The sequence below is a fragment of the Vicugna pacos genome, chromosome 19 (assembly GCF_048564905.1).
Source record: "Vicugna pacos chromosome 19, VicPac4, whole genome shotgun sequence".
Taxonomy (NCBI): Eukaryota; Metazoa; Chordata; class Mammalia; order Artiodactyla; family Camelidae; genus Vicugna; species Vicugna pacos.
In genome coordinates this window covers 14,037,871-14,060,953 of record NC_133005.1, presented here as the reverse complement: position 1 = coordinate 14,060,953, position 23,083 = coordinate 14,037,871, and the positions used below count along the sequence as shown (strand labels likewise).

The 23,083-nt window shown below is 43.8% G+C and overlaps 1 protein-coding gene across 2 annotated transcripts in view; it reads right to left on the bottom strand.

Annotated features, from left to right (window-relative positions):
• Positions 1–23,083, bottom strand: part of LOC102535721 (serine palmitoyltransferase 3-like) — a 143,913-nt gene that overhangs the window by 23,818 nt on the left and 97,012 nt on the right. The window contains exons 7-9 of one of the 2 annotated variants that reach the window (XM_072943806.1): positions 20,114–20,219; positions 13,697–13,916; positions 5,000–5,126 (exon numbers count right to left, since the gene is read on the bottom strand). In XM_072943806.1, the coding sequence (XP_072799907.1) occupies positions 5,000–5,126; positions 13,697–13,916; positions 20,114–20,219 (453 nt within the window). Of the gene's footprint in view, positions 1–4,999; positions 5,127–10,814; positions 11,141–13,696; positions 13,917–20,113; positions 20,220–23,083 lie in introns of those variants that run through there. The other variant, XM_072943807.1, reaches the window with a different exon arrangement.

The window sequence follows — 23,083 nt, the reverse complement described above, 5'->3', positions numbered from 1 at the left end:
AAAGAGGGGAGTCAACGAATATCTGGTGAGAACTTGTAAATTGTCAGGCTCTGTTCTCAGTGTAATGAACAAAATAGACAAAATGCTTGCTCTCCTGGAGTTTACATCTTAGTGAGGGAAACTGGAAAGTAAGCAGATACATATAGGATTTGTCAGCTGCTCATAAATGGAAGACTGAAGCAAGGGAAAGAGTATTAGCAGGACAAGGAGGTGTGTACCATTAAGGATACAGCTGCCCCTCTCCTAAGGCTGATTCTGAGCAAAGAGGGGAGGACATTGATGGAGTGGGCCACACGGGTGTTGGACAGACATACTTATCCAGAGAGGCTAGCAAGTGCAAAGGCCCTCTGTGGGAGTTGTTTCCCGGGTTCTAGGAAAAGCCAGGATGCCAGCTGCAGGGAGTGGACCAAGCAAGGGCAGGAGTGGTGGGAAACATGGAAACCACATCCCAAGAAGCCCTGAAGGGCTCAGTCTGGACTTTACACTGAGTAAGATGGGAAACAATGGGAATTTCTGAGTGAAGAGGTTATATGGTCAGAGCTACATTTTTTTAAAATATAACGTTGGCTTCTGTGTAGAGAACAAGTCAAGGGCAGGAGTGAGGAGACTGTTCAAGAGCCACTCCAGGGATCCAAGGGAGACCAGACGGAGGCCATGGTGGAGAAGGGGAGAGGTGGCCAGATTCCAGGAATATGTCAAAGGAAGTGCTGTAGGATTTGCTGGTGAAGTAAGTGTAAGACCTGAGAGACAGGAAGATTCTAGGATCTGTAAAGACTATTGGAAAAATTGGAGAAAGAAGGGGAGAAAGCAGATGAGTTAAAAGTAACAATAACTGTGCACTTTCATCAAGTGTTTACTTATGCATCAAGCATCAAGCTATGTTCACCATATATATTACATCCCTTAATCTTCTCCCCACAACCCCAATTTACAAGCACCAAACTGAGGCTAGAGAGAGTAGGCAACTTGCCATTCATGGAACCAGTGTTGGGTAGGGGACTGGGCCCCATGCAGTCTAGCTGCAAAGTATGCACCTAAACTCTTCTTACGGACCAAACTCTCTGAAAAGTGAACGTTTACCCCAAGTTGGGGAAAGGGAAAATAGGAACAGAGAGCCAAAATTGGGGATTCAAAAAGAATGTGGATTGATTAAGTGAAAACCATGCATCAAAGATTTAAGTATATAAGACAAATGCTGACAGTGCTTTCTTCAGGGGAGATGTTAGCATGGTTTGGTGCTCACCCTCCTGTGATTATTTGTGCCACATCTAGATGAAGAAAATGACTGAACTGCCACCTTTCTGGGTCTTTTCGAAAGTGACATCCATCCCTGAGGGGTCCCCGTGACCGAGGGATCCCTGCAGCTGCCACAACTGGTGTGGGCCTGACTCCCAGGTCCCTGTCCTATGAGATAAATGGCCCTCCATCTTTTTAGCATAAACACTGACCTGAAGTCGAGTGTATGTGCAAGATGGAAGTTGAGTCATGATGTATTTATTAAGCCTGGAAGTGGGTTTGACACTCAGAGGAACCCCAAATTAATTCAAGGCACAGTTCTTGCCATTGAGGATTTTATAGTGTTGGTCTGGCTGGTGGACCCCCCCAACATCCATTGGTTTGGAAGGACCAGGTCTCCACTTTGGGCTCAGTGTGCTGCATGGAGTGACGGCCATGAGACTCCTCAGGGCCTGTATAAGGCACAGGCAGGTCGCTGCCCTTCGCTCATGTGCATTAACTCTTCCAGCAGCCTGGCTGCAGAGTAGGGGTGGCTGTTTGTGCATAAACGCTGTAATTTCACTGGAACTGCTATTTCATCTTTGAACCTTGGCTTCAAAGGAACACTGACCTTATTCCTGTTGCTTATCTTTCTTTGAAGCATACAGCTTTGCCTTGCAGATTAAAGTGAAGACATTCATCACGGAACAGATCCAGCCAACAGCTCCCCAAACTCAACCCAAAACAAAGCCTTGGAAGGCTCCAATCACAGCTGCAGGGGAGGGGGTGGAAGCTGAAGGCTGGGGCTGGGCTTTGTCTCAGGTCCTGTAGGGCAGCTCTGGCTTGATATAGTGTGTCCATTTGTGCTCTGGGCAACCTTGCCCTAAGAGTTGATGTCTCTGCAGAAACGGGTGAGTTAATGCAAAGCTCCCCGCCAATCCTATTTATCTTAGTTAAAGCAGGCATCATAGTTAATGAGGCCAGCATAGTCACTCACTGTCTGACTTTGAACTCTTCAAAAGCCAAGTCAGGCTGAGTGTCTGAAACTTGGCTGATGATTATGTCAGTTTCTTTCCTAATACTTTCTTTTGCTCATTCCTTTGAAAAGAAACTGTCCCATCTTTCCCCCGATTCTCCTCTCCTGACTCTAAGAGCACAAGTCTGTGCACATAACCTTCTCTGTTGTTTATTTCTTTCCTCTCTTAAGATGGCAAGAAGAATGAAGGGAAAAAATTAAAATGGGAAATTAAAAACAATAACCAAGCAATTCTTAATTATAAGGCTAAGAGAGAGAACCAAGGGAAGTATCTCCCACCAGAGAGGAAGAAAAATTGCTGATAGACAGCTATCAATGGACCTATGATCACATCTTTAAATGCAATTTTTCTGCAGTTCTTTTTTGATCAAATAAACAGAGCGAGTTCTGTCTGTGATGAAGTGGTAAAGCAGTGCAGAGGCTGGAAGGAAATGATTGTCTAATTGGGTAAATGTTAATCAACTGATTCTGATAACATATACCCTACAGGGCTTAAAATGATATTTATTAAGACTTAGACAATTTTCAAAGTTACTTTTTTCTAGTTATTCGTCTTTAAAATAAGACCATTGGATAATTCTGGTCAGTATAAGACAATTCACCTAACTTGCATTTTAGTTAAAGTCTCATACCATTGTTTTCCATTAAGAAATGTATGAGGTCAAGATTATTAAGATGACCTTGTGAGAAGCCAGTGGTTACAGACCCGTTTTATCACACATACTGACAGCTCCTGTGGGAATGGAGACAGCTCTATTTCTAGCTTCAGTTTTAAAAGTTTGAATGATATCTGCTTATTCTTATCTATATCCATATCCCTTACTTTACCACCACCCATAGGTGGGACCTATGGCTGGTTTTGGCCAAGGAACTGTAAGCAAGGAGGTAAGTGTCACTTCCAGGCCGATGTTCTTTCTCTCTACCATGGAGACTTGGGGGCCATGTGGTGAGATGGCCAAGCCTCAAGCTAGCAGCAGCCTTAGTCCCTTCCCACGGAGGGGCAGTGTGCAGAGAGGGGTCCACTTTGTATTAGATCTGGTGTGAGCAAGAAGTAAACCCTGGTTCAGTTAAGCCACTGAGATTGTCAGGGTTTATTTGTTACACTGGCCCACTATGACTCATACTCACTAATCCAGGCCTTTGAAGGAAATCTAGCCTTACTCCACTTCTAACAAAGGAATCCTTCCTGCAGCATTCTTGAGACCCCTTGAGAATAATACCAAGCAATGTAGCAAGCAATTATATAATGCTTACTATATATAAAATTGTTTTCAGTCATAATGCATTTTATATGTCTTAATTTACCTAATCCTTACAAAACTCTTAACTCATGAATGATATTTTCCTCATTTTAGCTAGAGAAACTGAAGCACAGAGAAGTAACTTGCTCAGGGTTGAACAGATAAGTTATTTGCCTAAGGCCACACAGCAAATCAAGTAGTCTTCCAGGGATCTAGTCCAGGCAGCTGCCATTAGTTTATGCCCATAACCACTGTAACAGGCAGTCTTCCTAGACTGGATTATCATTTCTTTTTCACAGGGACTATTCAATAAGACACAGAATCATAAAACCCAAAACAAGCCTTGGAAAAGGAAATTAGAGATCAATCCATCAATGCATTTTACCTGGAGGAACAAAATCACCCTGTAAGCCATTTTCTTGCTTCAGTGAAAATGAAAGTTCTCGCCTTCCTTTCCAACCCAGTGACCTAGGAAGCACTGGGGCTCAATAGAAAGGCTTTAAGGACTGTCAGGTTGGAGGCAGGTAGAGACATGACTTCATCCAGACCAGCCCTGTTCTAATCGGCTTTATATAGTAGGCTTCTGGGTAAAATTTAGATGTGAATAAAGTATTCTGCTGCTTTAATGAATTTGAAAAATGGTGGATCTCTCCATACTTCTGAAATAGCAGACTTGGACAGTTGTGCTAAACAAGGCAGAGCTTCATGTCATTTGGAGTTGGAGGGGCATGGATTTTACAGCCCACTGGGCAGGTCTGGGCCAAGGGGGACTTGCTTCCATAAATGCACTCACTAGATTGCCTATTCCTCACTGTCCCCCATGGTGATATGAAATACAAGCTCCATAAACTACCTGAAGGAAAGAAGGAGAGTTCCAAGAGCCTTTGATGAAATGATTTCTCAGAAAGAAGATAAAGACCATTTGAATTGAACAAACTAGACACCTTGGCTGTGGGGACCCAACATCAGAGAAATGGCTGGAAAATTGTTATTGTGAGTTTTCTGTCCATGTGTCCTTCAATGGGCAGTGGGAGTTTCTTCTCTCCAATCCCTGGTTGGTAATGAATAAGTGAATGAATAGATGGATGGTGGGTAGATGAAAGATAATGAATAATGAATTGACTGATTTGTTCTTAGGGGAACACAAGCAACAGCCTCAACCAAGCACAGGCAAACACACACCAAGATTTGATTCATTTTAACACAACTAATTAAACAAAATTATCCACATTTGCTGATCATGTTAAGAGGTGAATTAGAAAGCTTTCCCTGCTTTAAAAATCACCCCCCCACTTTTTTGCGCTGACAGCAGTTCTAGTACATTTCTGCTCCCTGTACTTTTATATACCATGTACTGTTGATGCACACATGGCATAGCTTACAAATTGGTTATGTCAAGACAAAAGTGTATATTTGAGAAAGGCAGAGTTTGATGGGGCAGAAGAGAGACAGAGCAAGGTCTAGGAAAGGAGTTCAGGGGAGGTGTTCTCACTGCAGACCCTCTTACCTTGCGTGGTCCCATCCAGTCCCATGATGAACTTCATTGACCTGATGATCTGCTCAGCTACTGGGGGGCTCATGGATGTAGCATATGCAGCACTGTGCGAGTGAACCCGTAAATAATCCACAAGGTCCTTTAATAAAGGAGGGAAATCCAAAAAGAAGGCAAATGAATCTCCGTGTTGGTGGTGAGAATCACATCTAGTCCTGTCTCCATCCATCATAGCACAAGGCATTTGAGTCTTGAATGTGGTCTGCTTTTCAATGGGCATCACCAAACTGTTCATATTTCTATCCCTTCTTCTTGGTCTTGCCCTTAAAAACCTAAAAGGTCTACAAAAATGGGATGCTGCAAAATTGGAGTTGAGGTCTGTAAGGCAAACCCAGATGTGTAAAGGGAAAATGGTTTCCTTAACATGTATTTGGGTAGCTGGCCTGTAGGAACACTGGGTTAGTATTCAGGAGTGTCCAGAGAATACAGGTTGTGATTTTTGCCCTGAGCGTGTTACAGTTGATTGTGCCCATGGAGGGGTAATGGCAGGAAAAGTAGCAAGACATGTAAACTCATATATGCAGCGTGGCTAAGAGACTGTAGAGGATAGAGATGGGGTATGGCCATAGGAGTAGATAAGGGAGGCTCCAGTGAGAATCTGGAGTGAAGTCTCAAGGAAAGAGGCAGATAAAGATAAAAAGAAAACTTCCAGGGGAGGGGAGTGGCAGAAGGAAGAGGTGAGAAATTAAAACCAGAGTGGAGGTGAGGACCAGATGAACTCTGGTTGTACCTGGGCAGGAGGGAGCTACTGGAATTTTCTTGCAACACCATTTGGAGTACTGACCCCCTGCAGTATTCTGCTCTGTGCTGTGGTGGGCATGATTCTCCACCCACAGGCTTAGGCCCTGAGGCCAAATATAAGGTCCCAAGTAAGCCTGCTGAGAGCCCAAAGAAGCTCTAATAACCTAATTCTACCTAGTGGGGTGGGGCAAGGGGTCTCAGACCTGGCAATTGGAAGCCCTCAGCCCTAAGTGGGGAGACCATTTATCAGCCCACCTGCACTGGCCCACAGCCTGGGACCCTCAGGTGTCCTGCACGAAAGCTAGTGGCCCATGACAGCTCTGAGTTAGCAGTAGGGTCTGCAAGGGATCAACCACCTTCTCTTCCAGGGAAATGAGGCAGCTGAGAATCCCACTTAAGTGTCTTCTCTGATCATCCCCTCGAAGATGAACTCGGGGGAGCTCTGCTATGGGGATGTTCACAGGCCACATCCACTCCCACCTTTGTGCCTGGGAGCATGCTGGCCTTTCACCTTTCTCTCTCTGGGGGTGTGCGTCTTGTGGTTGTTACCCAGGAATTTTATTTTTTTTTACTTACAAAAATTTAATTGAAGTACAGTCAGTTTAAAATGCTGTGTTTATTTCTGGTGCACAGCATAGTGATTCAGTTACATGTATATATTCTTTTTCATTATAGGCTATTACAAGATACTGCATATAGTTCCCTGTGCTTTATTCTAGGACCTTGCTATTTGTCTATTTTATATATAGTATTTAGTATCTGCAAATCCCAAACTCCCAATTAATCCCTCCACCCACTCCTCCCCCAACCTGGTTACCCAAACATTTTAAATGTTCATAGTTCATCTTCATATGAACTAATAACTAAAGTTATTAGCTCATTAAGTAGAGTATCTAAGGTTAGTAGGAATTTTAGTAAACATTCAAGTAACATGAGTGGCCTGCCTCACAGGCTGTTGCTGACATGATTCCCCTAGCTGGCCCCAGGTGTATCTGGTAGCTTCACTCTGGCTGCCACCACCTCCCGCCCCCCGCTGCTTCCTACAGGTCCATCATCCTAAAACCTCTCTTCCACGCTCTTTCCCCAGCTTTCTTTCTCCTTCATTTCACACTCTTCATGCCTTGTTTTGTTTCTTCTTTTCCTTCCCCATCCCATCTACTCTGATCCCCTCTTCACTTCCTTTCATTTTAAATTCTCCATTTAAATCTTTGTTCTTTCCCTTTATAAGTGTTTCCTCCCTTCCTCCCTTTCTTCCTTTCTTCCCTCCTTCTCTTCTCTCCCTTCACCCCACCTCTTCCTTCTTTCCATCTTTCCTTCCAGCAAGTTGGTCCAAGGCCTTGCTCTGGGCTCTGTTCTGGATGCAGGGGTCCCAGAAGAGGGGGGCAGAAAGCCTGGTCCCTGGCAGCCCTCCTCTTGATTAAATCAGGGTTAAATTCCTGCCCATTCTTTTGTTTAGTGAATCTCATAAAAGCGGTTGGGTGTGTTATCACCATATCTGACGAGGATGTGAATGACGTTGGCCTGACCTGAAGCCCAGGCCACATGGTACCCAGGAAGCCCACTTTGGAGGATGGGGGAGGTGGGGAGGGGCTCAGGGAGAAAGAGGTGGTCATTTTCCAAAGTGGCTACAGCCAGGCTGCCCTTCAGACTCCTCCGTGAGCAGCAGCAGGGTTTTCTTTCTCTGTTGAGAGTAGGTGCCTCCCCACAGGATGATGGGAAAGTCAATGAGGGGGGAGTGGGTGGGACACAGAAAACAGGATGATAGGAGCTCATGTGGACCCAAGTCAGGAAAGGGCTATTTTGAGGTGATCTGACTTGAAGGATGGGGAGATTGTTGCAGAGGACAGAGGCAGGGACACATGCTAAAATTAGAAATGAAGATGGTGTCTTAATCAGCAAAGGATGTAGAAGTCAAATGGGAGCAGAGGGAGAATCTAGTTCCTCCAAGGAAAGGTGCTGAGGGCTTGTTCCCTCAAGGGCAGGTCTGGCAGCGGAGTTACGAGACAGGCTCTGGAGCCCGGTTCATGTGGGTTCAAATCTTGGCTCTGCCACTTGCTGATATGTGATCATGGGTAAGTTACTCTCTGTGCCTTAGTTTTCTTCCCTAAAAAATGAGATAATGGCAATATTTATCTCAGGATCATTTTGAGGATTAAATGAATTTATATAAATGTGGTGCTTAGAAAAGCATCAGGTACATAGTGAAGACCTGCTGGAGTGTCTTTATTCCAGCTCCCTCATTTTGCAGAGGGTGATGCTGTGAGTTATGTAACTGCACATTGGGAGACTTAGACATCAAACCAAAGATTTTCAGCCCGGAACTTTTTCCATCCTTACTGGGCAGTAATGGTAGGAGTGAAAGATAGGAAAACAGAGGCATTTTGACGAAAGGAGAGCACAGACCTGATGACAGATTGCATGACTCTGCAGAGATAGGAGAGATGATACATCCACTGACAGACCGAGAGCTGATAATCATTGGCTGCTTGAAGCCCCATTTGAAGAACTTTGCAAACATTAACTCATTTTAGATTCACAATAATGCTATGAGGTAGGTACTGTTTTTGCTTCCATTTCATAGGTGGGCTCAGTGAGTCACAGAACAGGTCAGAAAATTATCCAACCAAAACATTGTTAGATAACAAGGATTTTGATCCAAAGAGTCTGACTCTAGATTAACCACTGCTTCCTCACTTCCCTGCTTTAGCACCACAGTATATGATTTCTTCAGACCAGAGAAGCTGGCTTGGCTCAGACAGAGACCACTTTCACTGCTACTTACCCCTGTGGTGCTTTCCTAATCCACAGAGACTGTCCTCTGGAGGAGGAGGGGAAGGGGAGCATTCCTAATATACTAAAATGTTCATGGTGATAAACCACAGAATGAACTGCATCAGTCTCAAAAAGTTTCACACGTATTAACTTTATTTCTGCAAAGAGACAGGAACCCTCTCGAGAGCAGGGAGCAGAGATAGACATTTTATTATATCCTCGCTTAAAACCCATAGAGGTGGGTTTGTCAATACTGATGGTCTAATGGAAAGCAGAGGGGTTTAGAGACTGAGGAAGGATGGTGAGGGTCCCTGATTTATAGAGGGGGCAGAAAGCTCCATTCTTAGGAACAGGTGTAGCAATATTCTCTTAACACTGGGCATCACTGACAAAGATCAAAGAAACAAAACAAATCTGCCTCTTATCCCTAAACAGCTCCTTATGACCCCAACCCCCAATTTTCCTTCCCAATTCGAGGAATTTCAGAAAGCCAAAGTCATTTGTATCCTTCGTTTGCATCAGCTCAGTATCACTTCCTTTTAACACTGAGACTGTCTTGCCCATAATCTTATTTCCTTCAGACAGAGTCCACCTTCTCTCAGAGTCTGAGTGTGTGGATGGGAGCTGATTTGCTTGTGTGGTTCAGAAAGTAGGTCTGTTGGAGTAACTTCTGCAGAGCTCCTGTCACTCACCCACTGGGCGTCATGAGCAATGAATTAAGAGTTGGCTTTGGTCTCCGGCAAGGCGGGTCTGGGTTGTGTTTTCCTTTGGGAGTGGGGTAGGGTAGGGGTGTTACAGGTCTCCTCAGACTGAGTTTCCAAGACCATTAGTAAGTGCAAAACCAGAGCCTGAAGTTCAAGGACAAGGGTGGCTTTTCTGAGGAAATCAGACAGGAGGCTCTCAGAATAAACATCTTGGCATTCATGGCACAACATCCATTTACTTCAAAGCACTGTTGAAAACAGCCAGGCCTGAGCATGCAGGGCAGAGCTGGCTTCTGTCTTGGTCTGGTGCCCAGGCTCCTGGGGTAACACTCACTCCAAAACTGGCTGCCCTGCCCCGCCTCCCTCCTCTGGAATCCCAGCCCTGCAACCCAGCAGTCAGGAGGGTTGCCTTGTCCCCATTCGTTGGCCAGTGCCTGGGCTTGTGGAGGCTGTGAAAGTCAGTGGTCAGCCCCAGGCAGGCAAGAGGACTCAGGATCCTGCCTGAGAAAAATCTGGACCCAGAACCTGGGGTCCACAGTTTCATCCACATCTCAGAGACTGGATCAACACAAATTAAAAAATAAAATAAGGAAACTAGCCCTGTAAACTCAGGCTTCTTTCAAAGAAGCCGTTTATGGAGGGGAGCTCTGAGAGGTGGAGAGAAGTAGGGACCTGGCATTTCAGTGAAGGTCTGGAAAGGATGGAATTGAACTTCAAGTTGGGTTGTTCACAGGTCATCTCCAGAAGCTCCAAACTCACAGGGAGCAAAACAGCAAAACCTTGCTGGCTCTTGAGAGACTGTATTTGCAGCTTTCCTGAGGTGGGGAGAGTCGGTCTGGCCAGGGTAGGAAACTCCAAGAGCAGAGATGAACTTGCAGGACGTTTTGTTACAGGAAGGCTGAAGCCAAGACAAAATTTCTCCTCTTTGTTGTCATATCTTAGCACCAAACCATTTTTTTTCCTCTTGTGTGTTTCCAAATACATTTTCTTACGTGACGCATCTGGTTGCTAATGGGTGCAGTTCCAACCTTGATCTGCTCCATAAAGATTTCTAGAGCCTCCTAGAAACTGTTACTAGGAATATCGTCCCTCTACCACTAACACGGATGTTGACAGTTAAAAGGAGAGTGAAGAGCTAGGCAGTTTTATAGTTTTCTAGAATTTTAGAGCCAAGTGATTACTTTCAAATTTCAAGATTTACTAGGAACCCTATGAGCATATTGAACTTGAAATTATTAAGATTTCAGGAAAACATAAAGTCCTAGTGTGTGCACTTTAACATTTTTTATGGATAATTTTGTTGCTTTTATACTCATTGGTTTGGAATCTAGAATGCTGGATATTTTGCAATTCTCCCCCAAATCGAGATATATACTTCAAAATATCCAGAAAAAAAATATATATGATGATATTCAGAAAACTAAACTCCAGTTATTTAACTAGATAGTAGGAAGATATTTTTTCAAAATTCTTCAAAGTCCAGGGGAATAAAAACTATAATTTAAATTGAAACTACACATAATTTAAAATTAACATAATTTAACAAATTAAAGGCGCAGAGGAGCAGATGCATAAGTTTCATTGACTTATGGTCTCACTGGGCTGGAAGGAAACCAGTTTACCTGGGTTTGTCACAGTCTCACCAAACGATTCCAGACAGGTGTTTATCTGACTGATTTTTAAAATCATCAGAGAATGACATATGCAGACACTTTCTCAAGTGGTCTCCTATCTCCTGCTCACCGTCCATGTCTTGAAAACTGCCCTGCATTCTAGGTTTTTCGTCTTGTATTTCAGGGCGGTAGGTCTCTGTACAAGCCAATGGGTCTCTGCCAAAGACGCTCGAATTCCTGCTGCCACCTAGTGGTAAATTCGGAGGCTGCAGTGTAACACCAAGGGGGACGTCAGAGGAGATGGGAAGGAGAGGGGAGGAGGGGGAGAGAGAGGGCACAGGGAGGAGGAAGAATGATGACTTTGGGCCCAAGTATGCATAGCATGAAGTTTTTAAACAAACAAAAAAAATCTATAAACGGTTTCTTCATCCTGATTAATGTAAACAATAAATAAGTTTTACAGTTGCTCAGTATCTACCCCAAATCAATAAAAGTTACACAGACAAGCTCAATCACACTTTTGAAGTAAATCCACCAGACTTCAGGATGGAGAGTATGAGATAACCACAATGAACTGGTCGGAACTTCAGACCGTCAGGAGTCTTTAAAGTGGGTTTCAGAGGGAGGGTATAGCTCAAGTGGTAGAGCACATGCTTAGCATACGTGAAGTCCTGGGTTCAATCCAAAGCACCTCTATTAAAAATAAATAAATCTAATTACCTCCCCTCGCCAAAAATAATTAAAGAATACAATCATAAATAAATATAAATAAATAAAATATTTTAAAAAAATAAATGAAATGAGTTTCAATGATAGAACTCTAAGGGGAAAATTGTGACAGCTACCAAATTTGACATCTCAAGCATCCACTCACTTCAGTTTATTCAGGTGTTGTTGGTTCAGGAAGCAGAGTTATGTTTGGTGAAAAAAATCTGTAGCTCAGAACTGCTGCTAAAGTCATCACAAAGCACAAGTTCACAGAACAGAATAGCCAGGGTGAGGGCACTCCTAAGTTTGCTCTGATCCCACGGCTTTGACAGTCAAGGAGAGGAACATTTAACCTCTCACCAGATTCAGCCGAGTTCTGTAGCATCCTGGGCATTCCCTATGTTTTTAGCATCTCCCAGCTAACTCCCTCAGGCCAGAGGAGGGAGGATGAACATGCTGAGCTCGGAAGATAATGATGCTTATGGAAGGGTGAAGACCACTGAAAGCTCTGGACATTTTAAGCATTTGTGCACCTCGTGGCAGTGTGAGTGGCCACAATAAAATCTGTTGTTCTAAATTCTGGGCTTTCAAAACCAGACTGTTTTCCACTGTAATTCATGGTCTGTTGAACTGGTTTCCAAGAGTCTGATCTCCTGTTCCTGCTGGTAACGATGAGTAAGGATTTGGGAATTTCAGATGAGCTGTTAGCCACCACCTGCATGCACTGCTTTTGGGCCTGCTGTGCCCTCATAGGTGGAGCCAACACCACCCTGACAGTGTCTTGGGGCAGGCATAGACCTGTAGGAGATAGCTACTAGGATTTGGATAAAACCGTCATATGAGGGAGCAGATGGCTGAGTCTTATCCCTCAAACCCAGGTTTTAATATTTCATATTTTTCCTCTCCTTCTCCTCCCTCTTCTTTTACAATTTTTTTGAACCTTTGTTTTGTATTGGCAACCCCCCTGGTGACATTAGCACTAGAATGAAAGGTGTGAATAAAAAATGTTGCAAGCTATATTAGTAAACAAAGGATGCTGTGGCCATCAAGTCATCAGCCGCTGCTGCCACCCCCTGACGGTGAGCGAAGGGAAGTCAGGATGGAGACAAACAGACAGCCCAGACTCTGCTGCCACCCCCAAAAGTGTCCCCAAAGTACTCAGGATGGGAAAGAACAGGATACTGACCCTAAATAGCACTAATTTCCTTAACTTGAGATGTCTGGTTTTCCTTAATTAACAGTAATCTTTTGATGTTCCGACCACCTGATCTTTTCTGGAAAAATTCATGTATCCTGGCTTCTGCCTTGCCACTTTAGAACAATCTCTTAGAGTGACTGAAAGGCTGCCTCCTGGGTTTGAGTCCTCAGAAAATCCACCAAAAAAACCCATAACACTCAGCTTTTAGGTTGTGGATTTTGTTTCGGTTGACAGAGGGTAACACACACTTAAGAGTCTAATCCCGTCAGATCAGAATCTGAAGTCATGTAGATATTGGAGGATGACAAATCTTGACCCATAGCTCATCCAAAATTGTAGGAGAGAATTATTTTGCAGAGGAAAATCTCAACAAAAGGCATTTCTGATCTTGCTGCTATTTTGATTAAAACTCTTAAAACCCACATCTTGTAACACAGGGTTAGACTCCTTAACACCTGACCTTTGTCCACTGTTTCTACCACCCACCTTTTGTTTTTCATGCCACATGAACCAAACTACTTGCAGTTCTGTAGCATCCCATTATCACTTCTGTGGCTTGATACTCATGAGTCCCTCTTTCTGAAATATACTCTCCCCCAACATTTGTCTACAAGACTGGCATTCATTCTAAGACTTCTTAGATTCTGCCCAGTAGAGGTCATCACCCCTCTCCTTTGTACTAAGTCTGTGCCTGTGAACACAGTGCTGTCTTTTTATGCTCACGTGATCACTCATCACAGGCTCATCTGCTCTATCAGAGGGTGAGCTCCTTGACCTTCTGGGTCTGACCTGGCTGTGATCACACTGCAGCTACCTGTGCTGATGGATCAAGGTGTGCTGAGCTGAACTGGAGCACTCATGGGAATCAGAGAACCCCAAAGACTGCCTTCCCAGATGCAAGGGACCTCTCTCTTACCTTCCTTCCAGCTATGTAACCTCCTGAGGCTCCAAAGCTTTTGGTGAATGTGCCCATGCACACATCAACATCTCTGGGGTCCATTCCAAAGAACTCCACCACACCACGACCGCTGGGGCCCACAGACCCAATACTGTGAGCTTCATCTACGTAGAGGTAAGCCTTGTATTTCTTCTTTAGGGCCACGATCTGGGGCAGACGCACGATGGAACCTTCCATGCTGGAGCATAAGAAGAAATGCTGGTCACCAGGCAGCACCCTCCTGGGAAGCTCTGTGTCACCTCCCTTTCAGTACTTCTCAGACAGCCTGCCCGACGCCAGACAGGGATGACAGCGACAGGCCTCTCCTTTTCTCTTAAGGCATATTTTATTTGGTTGAGAAAACCTTCCCAATCTTGTAAGGCTACTCTGGCAGTATTTTACTTGGGGAAAAATAATTTACATTCAATGGATTTACATGCCTTGAGTTGTTATTGCTAATTCCCAAGCAAACAACTAGCTCACTGCCTTGATGATGATTTTTTTGTAAAGCCACCTAGTGTAGCTAGACTGATCACATTGGATCCTAGGGATTTTGCTAGTTTTAATTAAGTTACTCTGTGGTGATCCATCTTTATCAGTCTGCTACTATCTTTTTGGCCAGTTCTGTGTGGCCTAAACTCAGTGCTTGAATTACCGAAGATGAAAAGAAGGAATTAAAAACACACAAAAGAACTTTAAGACATCATAGCATTAATTGATGCATAGGAGAAAATCCTTAGGCTCTCCTGTCCAGTCCTCATGAACTCAGTCTTATTCGAGGCACCTGGTGCTGTCCCTTCTTTCTTTTCCTTCAGGGCAGTTGTTCTCAGTCCTGAGTGAGCATCAGAATCCCTTGAATGATTTGTTATAACACAGATTGCTGGGCTCCACCTCCAGAGTTTCTGGATGAGTAGGTCTGAGGTGGGCTGAGAATTTGCATTTCTACCAAGCTCCAGATAACAATACTGCTGGTTGGAGACAGTACTCTGAGAACCACTGCTCTAGATAAATTTTGTTTTAGTCCCAACTGCTAAATTTTTCATGGTATTATTGTAATTTGGTAAATTTACATGGTATTATAAATTGCAAAAACACTTCAAGTTCAAGTAAACAAGGCAGTAAATAAGCAAGAAAAATCAACATTCATATTTACGTGGTGCCTCTGGAACACAATGAATTTAAAAGAACCTTTGTCTTTAATCAGTTCTCCGAACACTTTGTCAGCTGCGTCTACACTGGGTACCATTTTGACTGAACTGACAGGCAAGTTCTGTGAAAACTCACGGACTTGTACCCTTACCCCACAAAGGGGCTTGTCAAGCAATTCAAGCCACCCATCATCTTAGTTCAAGAATGAGTCAATTGACTGTAAGAGAGAGATAACTTCTCCCTTCTTCTTACTTAATTTATTTAATAAATTTGATGTATTAAAAATAACAAAATTTAAGGCATTCAGTCAAAACAGTTTGGCTGTTACATAGTTACCTAGACCAATGGGTGTTGGATGTAGCATTTGTGCTTTTTTTTTTTTTAAGGACTTTATTTTTCAGAGGAGTTTTAGGTTCATAGCAAAATTAAGTGGCGGGTACAGAGATTTCCCACATACCCCTGGCCCCATATATGCCTAACTTCCCCTGTTATCAGCATCACCCACCAGAGTGGTACCAATGTTACAACAGATAAACCCATATTGATACATCATCATTCAAAGCTCATAGTTTGTATTAGGGTTCACTCTTCCTCATATACTTTCTGTGGGTTTGGACAAATGTATAATGCCATGTATCCATCATTATAATATCCTACAGACTATTTTCACTGCGCCACCAATTCACTGTGCTCCACCTCTTCATCTCTTTCCCCACCCAACCTCTGGCAACCGAGGATACTTTTACTGTGTCCATAGTTCTGCCTTTCCCAGAGCATTATGAGGTTGGAATTGTACACTATGTTACCTTTTCAGATTGGCTTCTTTCACTTAGTAATATGCATTCAGGTTTCCTCCATGGATTTTCATGGTTCAATAGCTCATTTGTTTTTAGTGCTGAATGATATTCCATTGTCTGGATGTTCCACAGTTTATTTATCCAAGCACCAACACTGAAGGGCATTTTGGTTGCTTCCAAGTTTTGGCAATTATGAATAAGGATGCTATAAATACCTGTGTGCAGGGTTTTGAAAACACAAGTTTTCAGCTCCTTTGAGTAAATACCAAGGAGCAGGATTGCTGGATTGTAAGGTAAGAGTATATTTGTAAGAAACCACCAAACTGCCTTCCAAAGTGGCTGTACCATTTGCAGTGACTTCTCAGACTTAGTGTGTAGCTTTTCTATCTTGATACCTACCTGAAAATGTCTGATTTTGTTGGCTGCTCTTTTCTAGAGTTTTGAAAATTGATTTATGTGAGTTGCCTGTGGTGGGGGAAGTTTGCCCGTGGGGGCAAACCACAAGTCATAGATAAAAAAGATCTGGGAGGGAAAACTCTAAGGAGGCTTTGTGTAGACAGCAAGTATGTGTCTATAATATATCTCTAAAGAGTAGAAGTGCATATGTGAAGCATTGATTTCACATTCCTAACCCTGACCCTTTGGAAAATTTTATGCAAAATAGTTTCATTTTCTGGGTATAGCAGCAAGTAAGAACATCCGTATGTTCTAAAATTCTAGTCTAGGCTAGCCTTATGTTACAGATGAAGAAATTGAGTCCCCAAGAGGCACTGAGACCTGTCTAAGAGATGCCTTGTTTCCAGCCTTTTAGGTCACAGTCTCATCTAAAGACAGTATTTCTGTGCAGATAAGATAAAAGAAATCACTCTGTGAACCATGTCCATAGACAGTGGAGACATCTCTCTGTATATAGATCAGGTTGCTTGAGGTGCTGTGGTAGATTGCCCTCAAAGGTGGCTGTCTGCAAGTCTTCCCAGCCCAGTACACACAAGCCAACCCTCCCACATAGTGGTGGGGTCTATTTCCCCTCCCCTTGAATCTTGGCTGCCCTTGTGACCAATAAGTTACAGCACAGTGATGCTGTACCAGTTCAGGGCCTAGCCCTTAAGTGCTGGCAACTTCTGCTTTCATCCTCTTGGAAGCCAGCTGCCGTGTTGTAAGGAAGCTCCAGCTAGACTGCTGAATGACAAAAGCCTGCAAGACAGAGACAACAGCTTCCCAGGAAGAGGAGGAAATAAGGCACCTCAGTTTACTGCCAGTACCAAGAGCCCAAATGTGTGAGTGAGGTCATTTTGGAAGCTCCAGCCCCAGCTGAACACTTCATTGAATGTGGCCCCATAAATGACCCCAAGCCATGCCAAGTGGAGCAGAACTGCCCAGCTGGTCCAGATACCACACCGTAGCGTGAGAAGTCCTCACTCACTGTAGTGCCTTGAGGTAGTTCGTCTCACTGGGCAATCACCACTGCTAGTGAACCCTCATCTGCAGTTTGGTGCCACACTGTCTTGGAGCCAAAGTCCAGACCTGGCTCCCCTGTTCTCCTGGGATCACAGTAGGACCCAGGCCCAGCACCGCCATTAAGAAGCACTGCCACTGGGGTGGTTTCTCTGGGTAACTGGTGGGGATATTTGACAGTGAAGCCCTGGTAGTCCACTTAACGCCAGCCATGATCAAAGGACTGAGAACCCAACTGCCCTTCAGTGGAGCTGAGTTCTGTTTATGTGCAGTTGGGTTCTGTTTCCTCTGGTTAAAGGAGCTTCCCTCCCTCAGTGGACCCAGGCCTGGCTGATGGGTGTTTAGACAAGGGCTCCCGTCCCAGACTGGCATCTGGCACACATCACCCAGGGAGAAAGACCGAGGCTTGAGGTTACAGCAGCCCAGGGTCAAGATGAGATTATTTCCTAAAAGGAGTACGTTCAGGGTCAGTGAGTGGTTAAACTCTTCTACATCAGAGTTTCTCAACCTCCACACTATTTGTGGGAGCCCATGATTGGGTTAATAAATTGTAACAGACACCAGCCACTTGTGACCTTTAAGAAGAACAAATGTGCTTTGCTAGCAGGAGCCTGTGCTTCTGCACTGCTGTCTCCTTGCTGTAAAAAGCAGAGATAATGCCTTGCTTGCATAGTTGGGGTTCTAGCTTAGGGTTCCTTCTGCAATGGCAGAGCCATTGTGTGTCCCTTGCTATAAGCACAGGACATGGCTTGTTTATCATAAGCATAAGTTCAGGGTTTACTCTGCTCATTGCAAAGTGAGGACCCATGCCCTCAGCTATAAACGCTGGGCATGCTTTCTGCTGTTTAAAGTCTATAATACCCAAGTCAAGAAGCTGGTGGTCTAGTGGTCTGTTCTGTAATCAGCTTCTTACATCTGAAGAATTTACCTTGTTTCCCTCCGTCCGTGACTGCCCTGAGGATAAATTAACCCTTTGTACCCATGTGGAATTCTGATCTCTACCCTATCCTGTTTTTCTTTAAGCTCCTGCACTCCATGACACAATTGCTTGTGATCTTTTCTTTGATTGTGCACAATAAATATGGGAGTATTTGAGAGGCTCGGGGAGTTGGTCTCCAACTCACTCTCACTCTCTTGACTTTCCACCCAGTCTTGAGTAATTCATTCCATCGCAGTGGGACTTCTGTCAGACAGAACCTACAACTGTTGACATTTTGAGCTGGATAATTCTCTGTTGTGGGGGACTGTCCTGTGCATTGTGGGAGGTTTAGTGTCATCCCTGGCCTCTGTCCACCAGATGCCAGCAGACCTCTACTACAATTGTGTCAACTGGAAATTGCCCAACATGCCTGGGTGGTGCACTTGGTGGGGGAGTGATTATGTTAGAGCAGATAGCTAGGTAAGAACAGAGAAAGGGGTGCATGGGCCAAGTGGCAGGAATTGGGCAGGAAGGAGGGCACTGACCAAATACAGAAACCATACATCATGTAAGCATCAGGGGTCCCTGGGCAGAGAAGGAAAAGAAGGAACTTCTGAGCTTATAAGTGGTCACATCTTTTGGGGTGGTGAGTGGCCTGGAGGCCAACAAAGAAAGGTGAGAAAAGCCAAGAATCTTCAGGGTTCAAATACAATCTTTTGCTCTCATGAGCAAAAACCCTCATTTCAATAAAGTTAGCCTTGCATATTAGAAGTATCCATCATGCATGAAGCCATGACACTTCCAATCAGACTTAATAAGGGCAAAAATCCCTTCTCCCTTTGGAAAGGTGGAGTTAGAATGAAAATCAGGGAATATGACCCCAAATCTTTCCCTTCCCAATAAGTATTTTTCCCATTCATTTTTACACTCTGTGTAACCAAAACAAAACAAAACAAAAAACCTCAGGGCAGCTGCTTGCCTGAGCCTGTCCGCTCTCGCCTTGAGAGTGTATTATCCATCCCTTAATAAATCCTCACTTTGCTTTCTTAATGTCTGAGTCTTGTCTCTGAATTCATTCTGGGACATGACAAGAACCTGGACACCGGCTACATCTAACAGCAGCAATTAGATCAGCTGCTTGAAAGAAATGCTGCTTCTGATCTCCAGCCTCCTTTGCAGCCACACTCCTCCTTGTTGGGAAATTAAGCCCTCATTCCCTTCCTTTTAGTATTGTTCATTTTTCTAGAATCATTTCATAGGAAACATCACCCTTGATTCCTCTAACATGAGAATTGAGAATTCTTTTAGGAGGGAGCAGCTCCAAGATACTGTTTCCTTGACCTATGGACTTGGGCATCCACCAGAACAGAAGCTTAGAGGTAATTCCAATCCCAGTATCTATAACAGATTTAGAAAGAGAATGAAGCAAATTCAATCACAACCTGCAGTATCAAAGTGCAGCTCTGAATAGCTTAGTGGATGTTTTGTCTGCTCAGCCTAAAAGCTGTGGGAAAACTGAGCATTCCATCAGATGCAAAGACCATCTCCCCCTCTTCCCAGCTCTGGATAAAGAATTGCAATCCAGGTTAGTCTTACCTTGAGAAAAATGTGCAGGCCATTTACATTCTGATGCCAACAATTGGCCAAGTTCCCCAAGGAACTGGAATTTGGGTGCCATGTTGAATTAGGGTCTGCCATGCGCCCGTCAGCAACATTCACTATTGCCGTGAAGACAAAGAGTGTGATGTTGAGTAACCCAGCCCCTATAGGCCTTTGAAACTGTGGGGCAGTCAGACGTAGTGGAAAGAATCAACGCAAGTTAGCAATGCCCTGTGGGGAATTTTCTAAGGACACCTTCTCAAGTACACCAGCTTCCAAGGTGCTCCGCCATATGTGTGGTCACTAAAGAGGCAGGTGACCCAACACCTAACATCACACGTTGATAGCTCAGGCTCAGGTCCCTCCATAACACGTACATCTAGCTCCTTCTTCCATTTAGCGAGAAGAGGCCAGCTTGCCCCAGTTGTCAGCTTGCTGTGGGTCTCAGTGTTAACATACACCTGGTTATTTACATACCTGTAGATGCCCTCCACTAGGATGAGAATCTTCTTCCAAGCTCTGCGGGTTCGGGGCTGGCCATAGATTACAGCATCTCTCAGGAGCTTCTCTAGGCTTTGCATGTCTTTAAATAATATAAAAATTCAAGTTAGGAGAGAATTTTTCTGTTCCTCTTTCATCTTCTTTTTTCAGGAGTCGTCAGATTTTTTAGACTTAACCTCAGCTTCGAATATTCATAGGGCAAAATTGGAACCAGATAACACCTAGGGTAAAACAGGCCTATTTTTAAAATTAATTTATTTTTATTTATTTTTATCAAAGTATAGTTGATTTATAGAAAGAAGTCTATTTTTTAGTAAAATTTAACTCTGACCAGATGACTAGTCTGGTTTGTCAAGCAGGCAGAATGAATCTCTGGGGGAGAAAAGTGGTTCCACCCAGGCTCCTACACGGCTCTCCTCTCCTGTCTCAGCAAGATGGAAGCTTTACATTAAATGTGTTTCTTAAGCTTTGTTGCCAGGTTAAACTTGATCCTGAGAGATGTCCTTAGTAACTAACACTCACCAATCTGTTAGCCCCCAGTGCTTCAGAGTTCAGCAGGGTTTGCCTTAGCAGTAGCATTTTTGGCCAGCAGGGGTCTCACTGCCTAAGCATTGGGACCTAACTTTTGACATCCCCCAACTCTGGAGGTTTCAAAACCTTATGGCAGGGGAACAATTAGCATCTTTTGCAAGTTATTTTGAGGCTTCTGGAAACATTAACAAGAGTTCACAATTATCGGGCTTTCTCTGCATCCCAGGCATCCATCTAAGCGTGTTCTTTGTAATAACTCATGCAATCCTCACAAGATCCTGAGGAGGGGGAGCCTCCATTTTATATTTCAAAACACCGAGGCACAGAAAGGTCTGGTAAATTGCCTGAGGTCTATGATCAGATCGAGCAGAGCCAGGATTTTAACCTATGCAGCTTTGTACCCTGAGCCACGTTTGCAACCACTACCTTTTACTGCCTGATATGACAGCCATGGTCCTCTCTTCCCAAACTCCACAGTGATGTACAGCAAGGAAAGATGAAGGTCTGGTCAATTATTCTCGTTAACTTTCAAAATCAAATTAATTAATGGTAACTTTTCTTTTACCTGCAATCAAGTGTGGATGGCTTGGGCAAGATTTGCTTACCAACCCAGCTTTGTGTGTGTGTGTGTGTGGTGTATGTGTGTGTAGGGGTGTGTGTGTGTGGTGTGTATGCGTGTGTGTGTGTGTGTGTAGGTGTGTGTGTGTGTGTGTGTAGGTGTGTGTGGGTTGAATCTGCAAAGCCCAGAGGAGAGAGAACAAAGGCAGAGGTTTATGGGCATGTTTTTCAGACTCATTATATTTCTGCTCAGGAAGATTTCCCTTTTTGAGAGTCTGAAAGTGAATTACTTTAGTTATACAATAGAATTTTAATCAATAGAATTTGACAGAGATGCTGTAGAGCTGCTGATTTGCCTGCTACGTAATGTTCACCAGGCATTTGAGATCCCACTTAAATGCTCAGAGGAAAGACCCAGCAGAGATAAACCTGAACCAGCACAGTCAGTACTGGTTTTGGCCATTGCTTCAAGCAGCAGACACTCGTTGGTTTATCAGTGGTCCAGGCTCAAGTTCATTGAGGTTCTTGGTCTCAATGGGGAGCCCCTCAGCTTTGTCTTCTGCCCATACTCTGTGTTTGGATCTGGTTTAGGGTTTCCTTCAGTGTTGGGGGAGGGCACTAGTGGATGCTTTCACATTTCCACATTGCAACCCTCTACCCCCAATTATGCTACAAGGTATTTCTTTGAAATAGAACTTCGATGTAATATTTTTAAAATGAGATAGTACATTTGAACAAATCACATTTAAATCAAGGTGCTGGCAAGAGAAGCAGAGAGGGATAGGATCAATTACCTTGATAACCCAATATGAGAACCTCTTAATCTGAGGGTTTCCTGGTTAACAGAGTGCCTCCCAAGCTGTCCCCAGCATCCACTCTCTAGTGACTGAATCTTGAGTTCTGGCATTCAGAAAAAGTGTATGACAAGTGATTAGGGGTGCTGTGTTTTAGAATCTCTTGGAAACCCAAGCATTAGATATACTCTTCGACATCCTTTGACAAGAAGACTAACAGTACAAATAATGAAGAAGAAAAACAGTTATTGGAAATAGCCTTTTTGTAGTATGCTATCAATAATATTACAATAGAAAAGAACAAATCTGACTCCATATTAGATCTGTTCCTTTGACTTCAATCCTGTTCCCTGTTTTCTGGACTTAGTCTTGTTAGCTCTGCACATACCTAAAGATAACAAGTTGCAGAATAGAGAATAACATTTGTTTTGTTGGAGATTTTGCAGCAGCACCATGAACAGGCCCACATCAACAGTGCAAGAACAAAGAATTCCTACACCAAGAAGTTTGCAACAACCAAGCACGCCCCCTCCCGAGAGTCTTTTTGTATAAAAGGAGCCTGTATTCTGACTGGGGGAGGATGGTTCTCCAACACATTAGTCTGCCATCTTCTTGGTCTGCTGCCTTTCCGAATAAAGTCGCTATTCCTTGCCCCAACATCTCGTCTCCCAATTTATCGGCCTGTTATGCAGCGAGCAGAATGAGTTTGGACTCAGTAGCAATATCTGGCATGATATGGGAACCAATGAACATAAAAAATGTCATTTTTCTTTTTTTAACAAAAAGCCAGAGACTGACTTTTTAGTTGACCTATCAAGGTTAAATCTGGAATTAATCTATTTCATCAGGATAATACAAAGCCCATGAAAGAAGAGATGGAAGAGATGGAGTGCCTTCATTTTATTTCATATCCTGTTTTTTCATCTGCAGAACAGGTATAATGATACCCCTGGGGTCAGTATTGTGTCCTGATCATACAATATTTCCTCATTACAAAATATACAGGACTTCTTTCATCCTCATCCTACTTGACTTGTGGGCAGCCAGTGACACAATTACACAC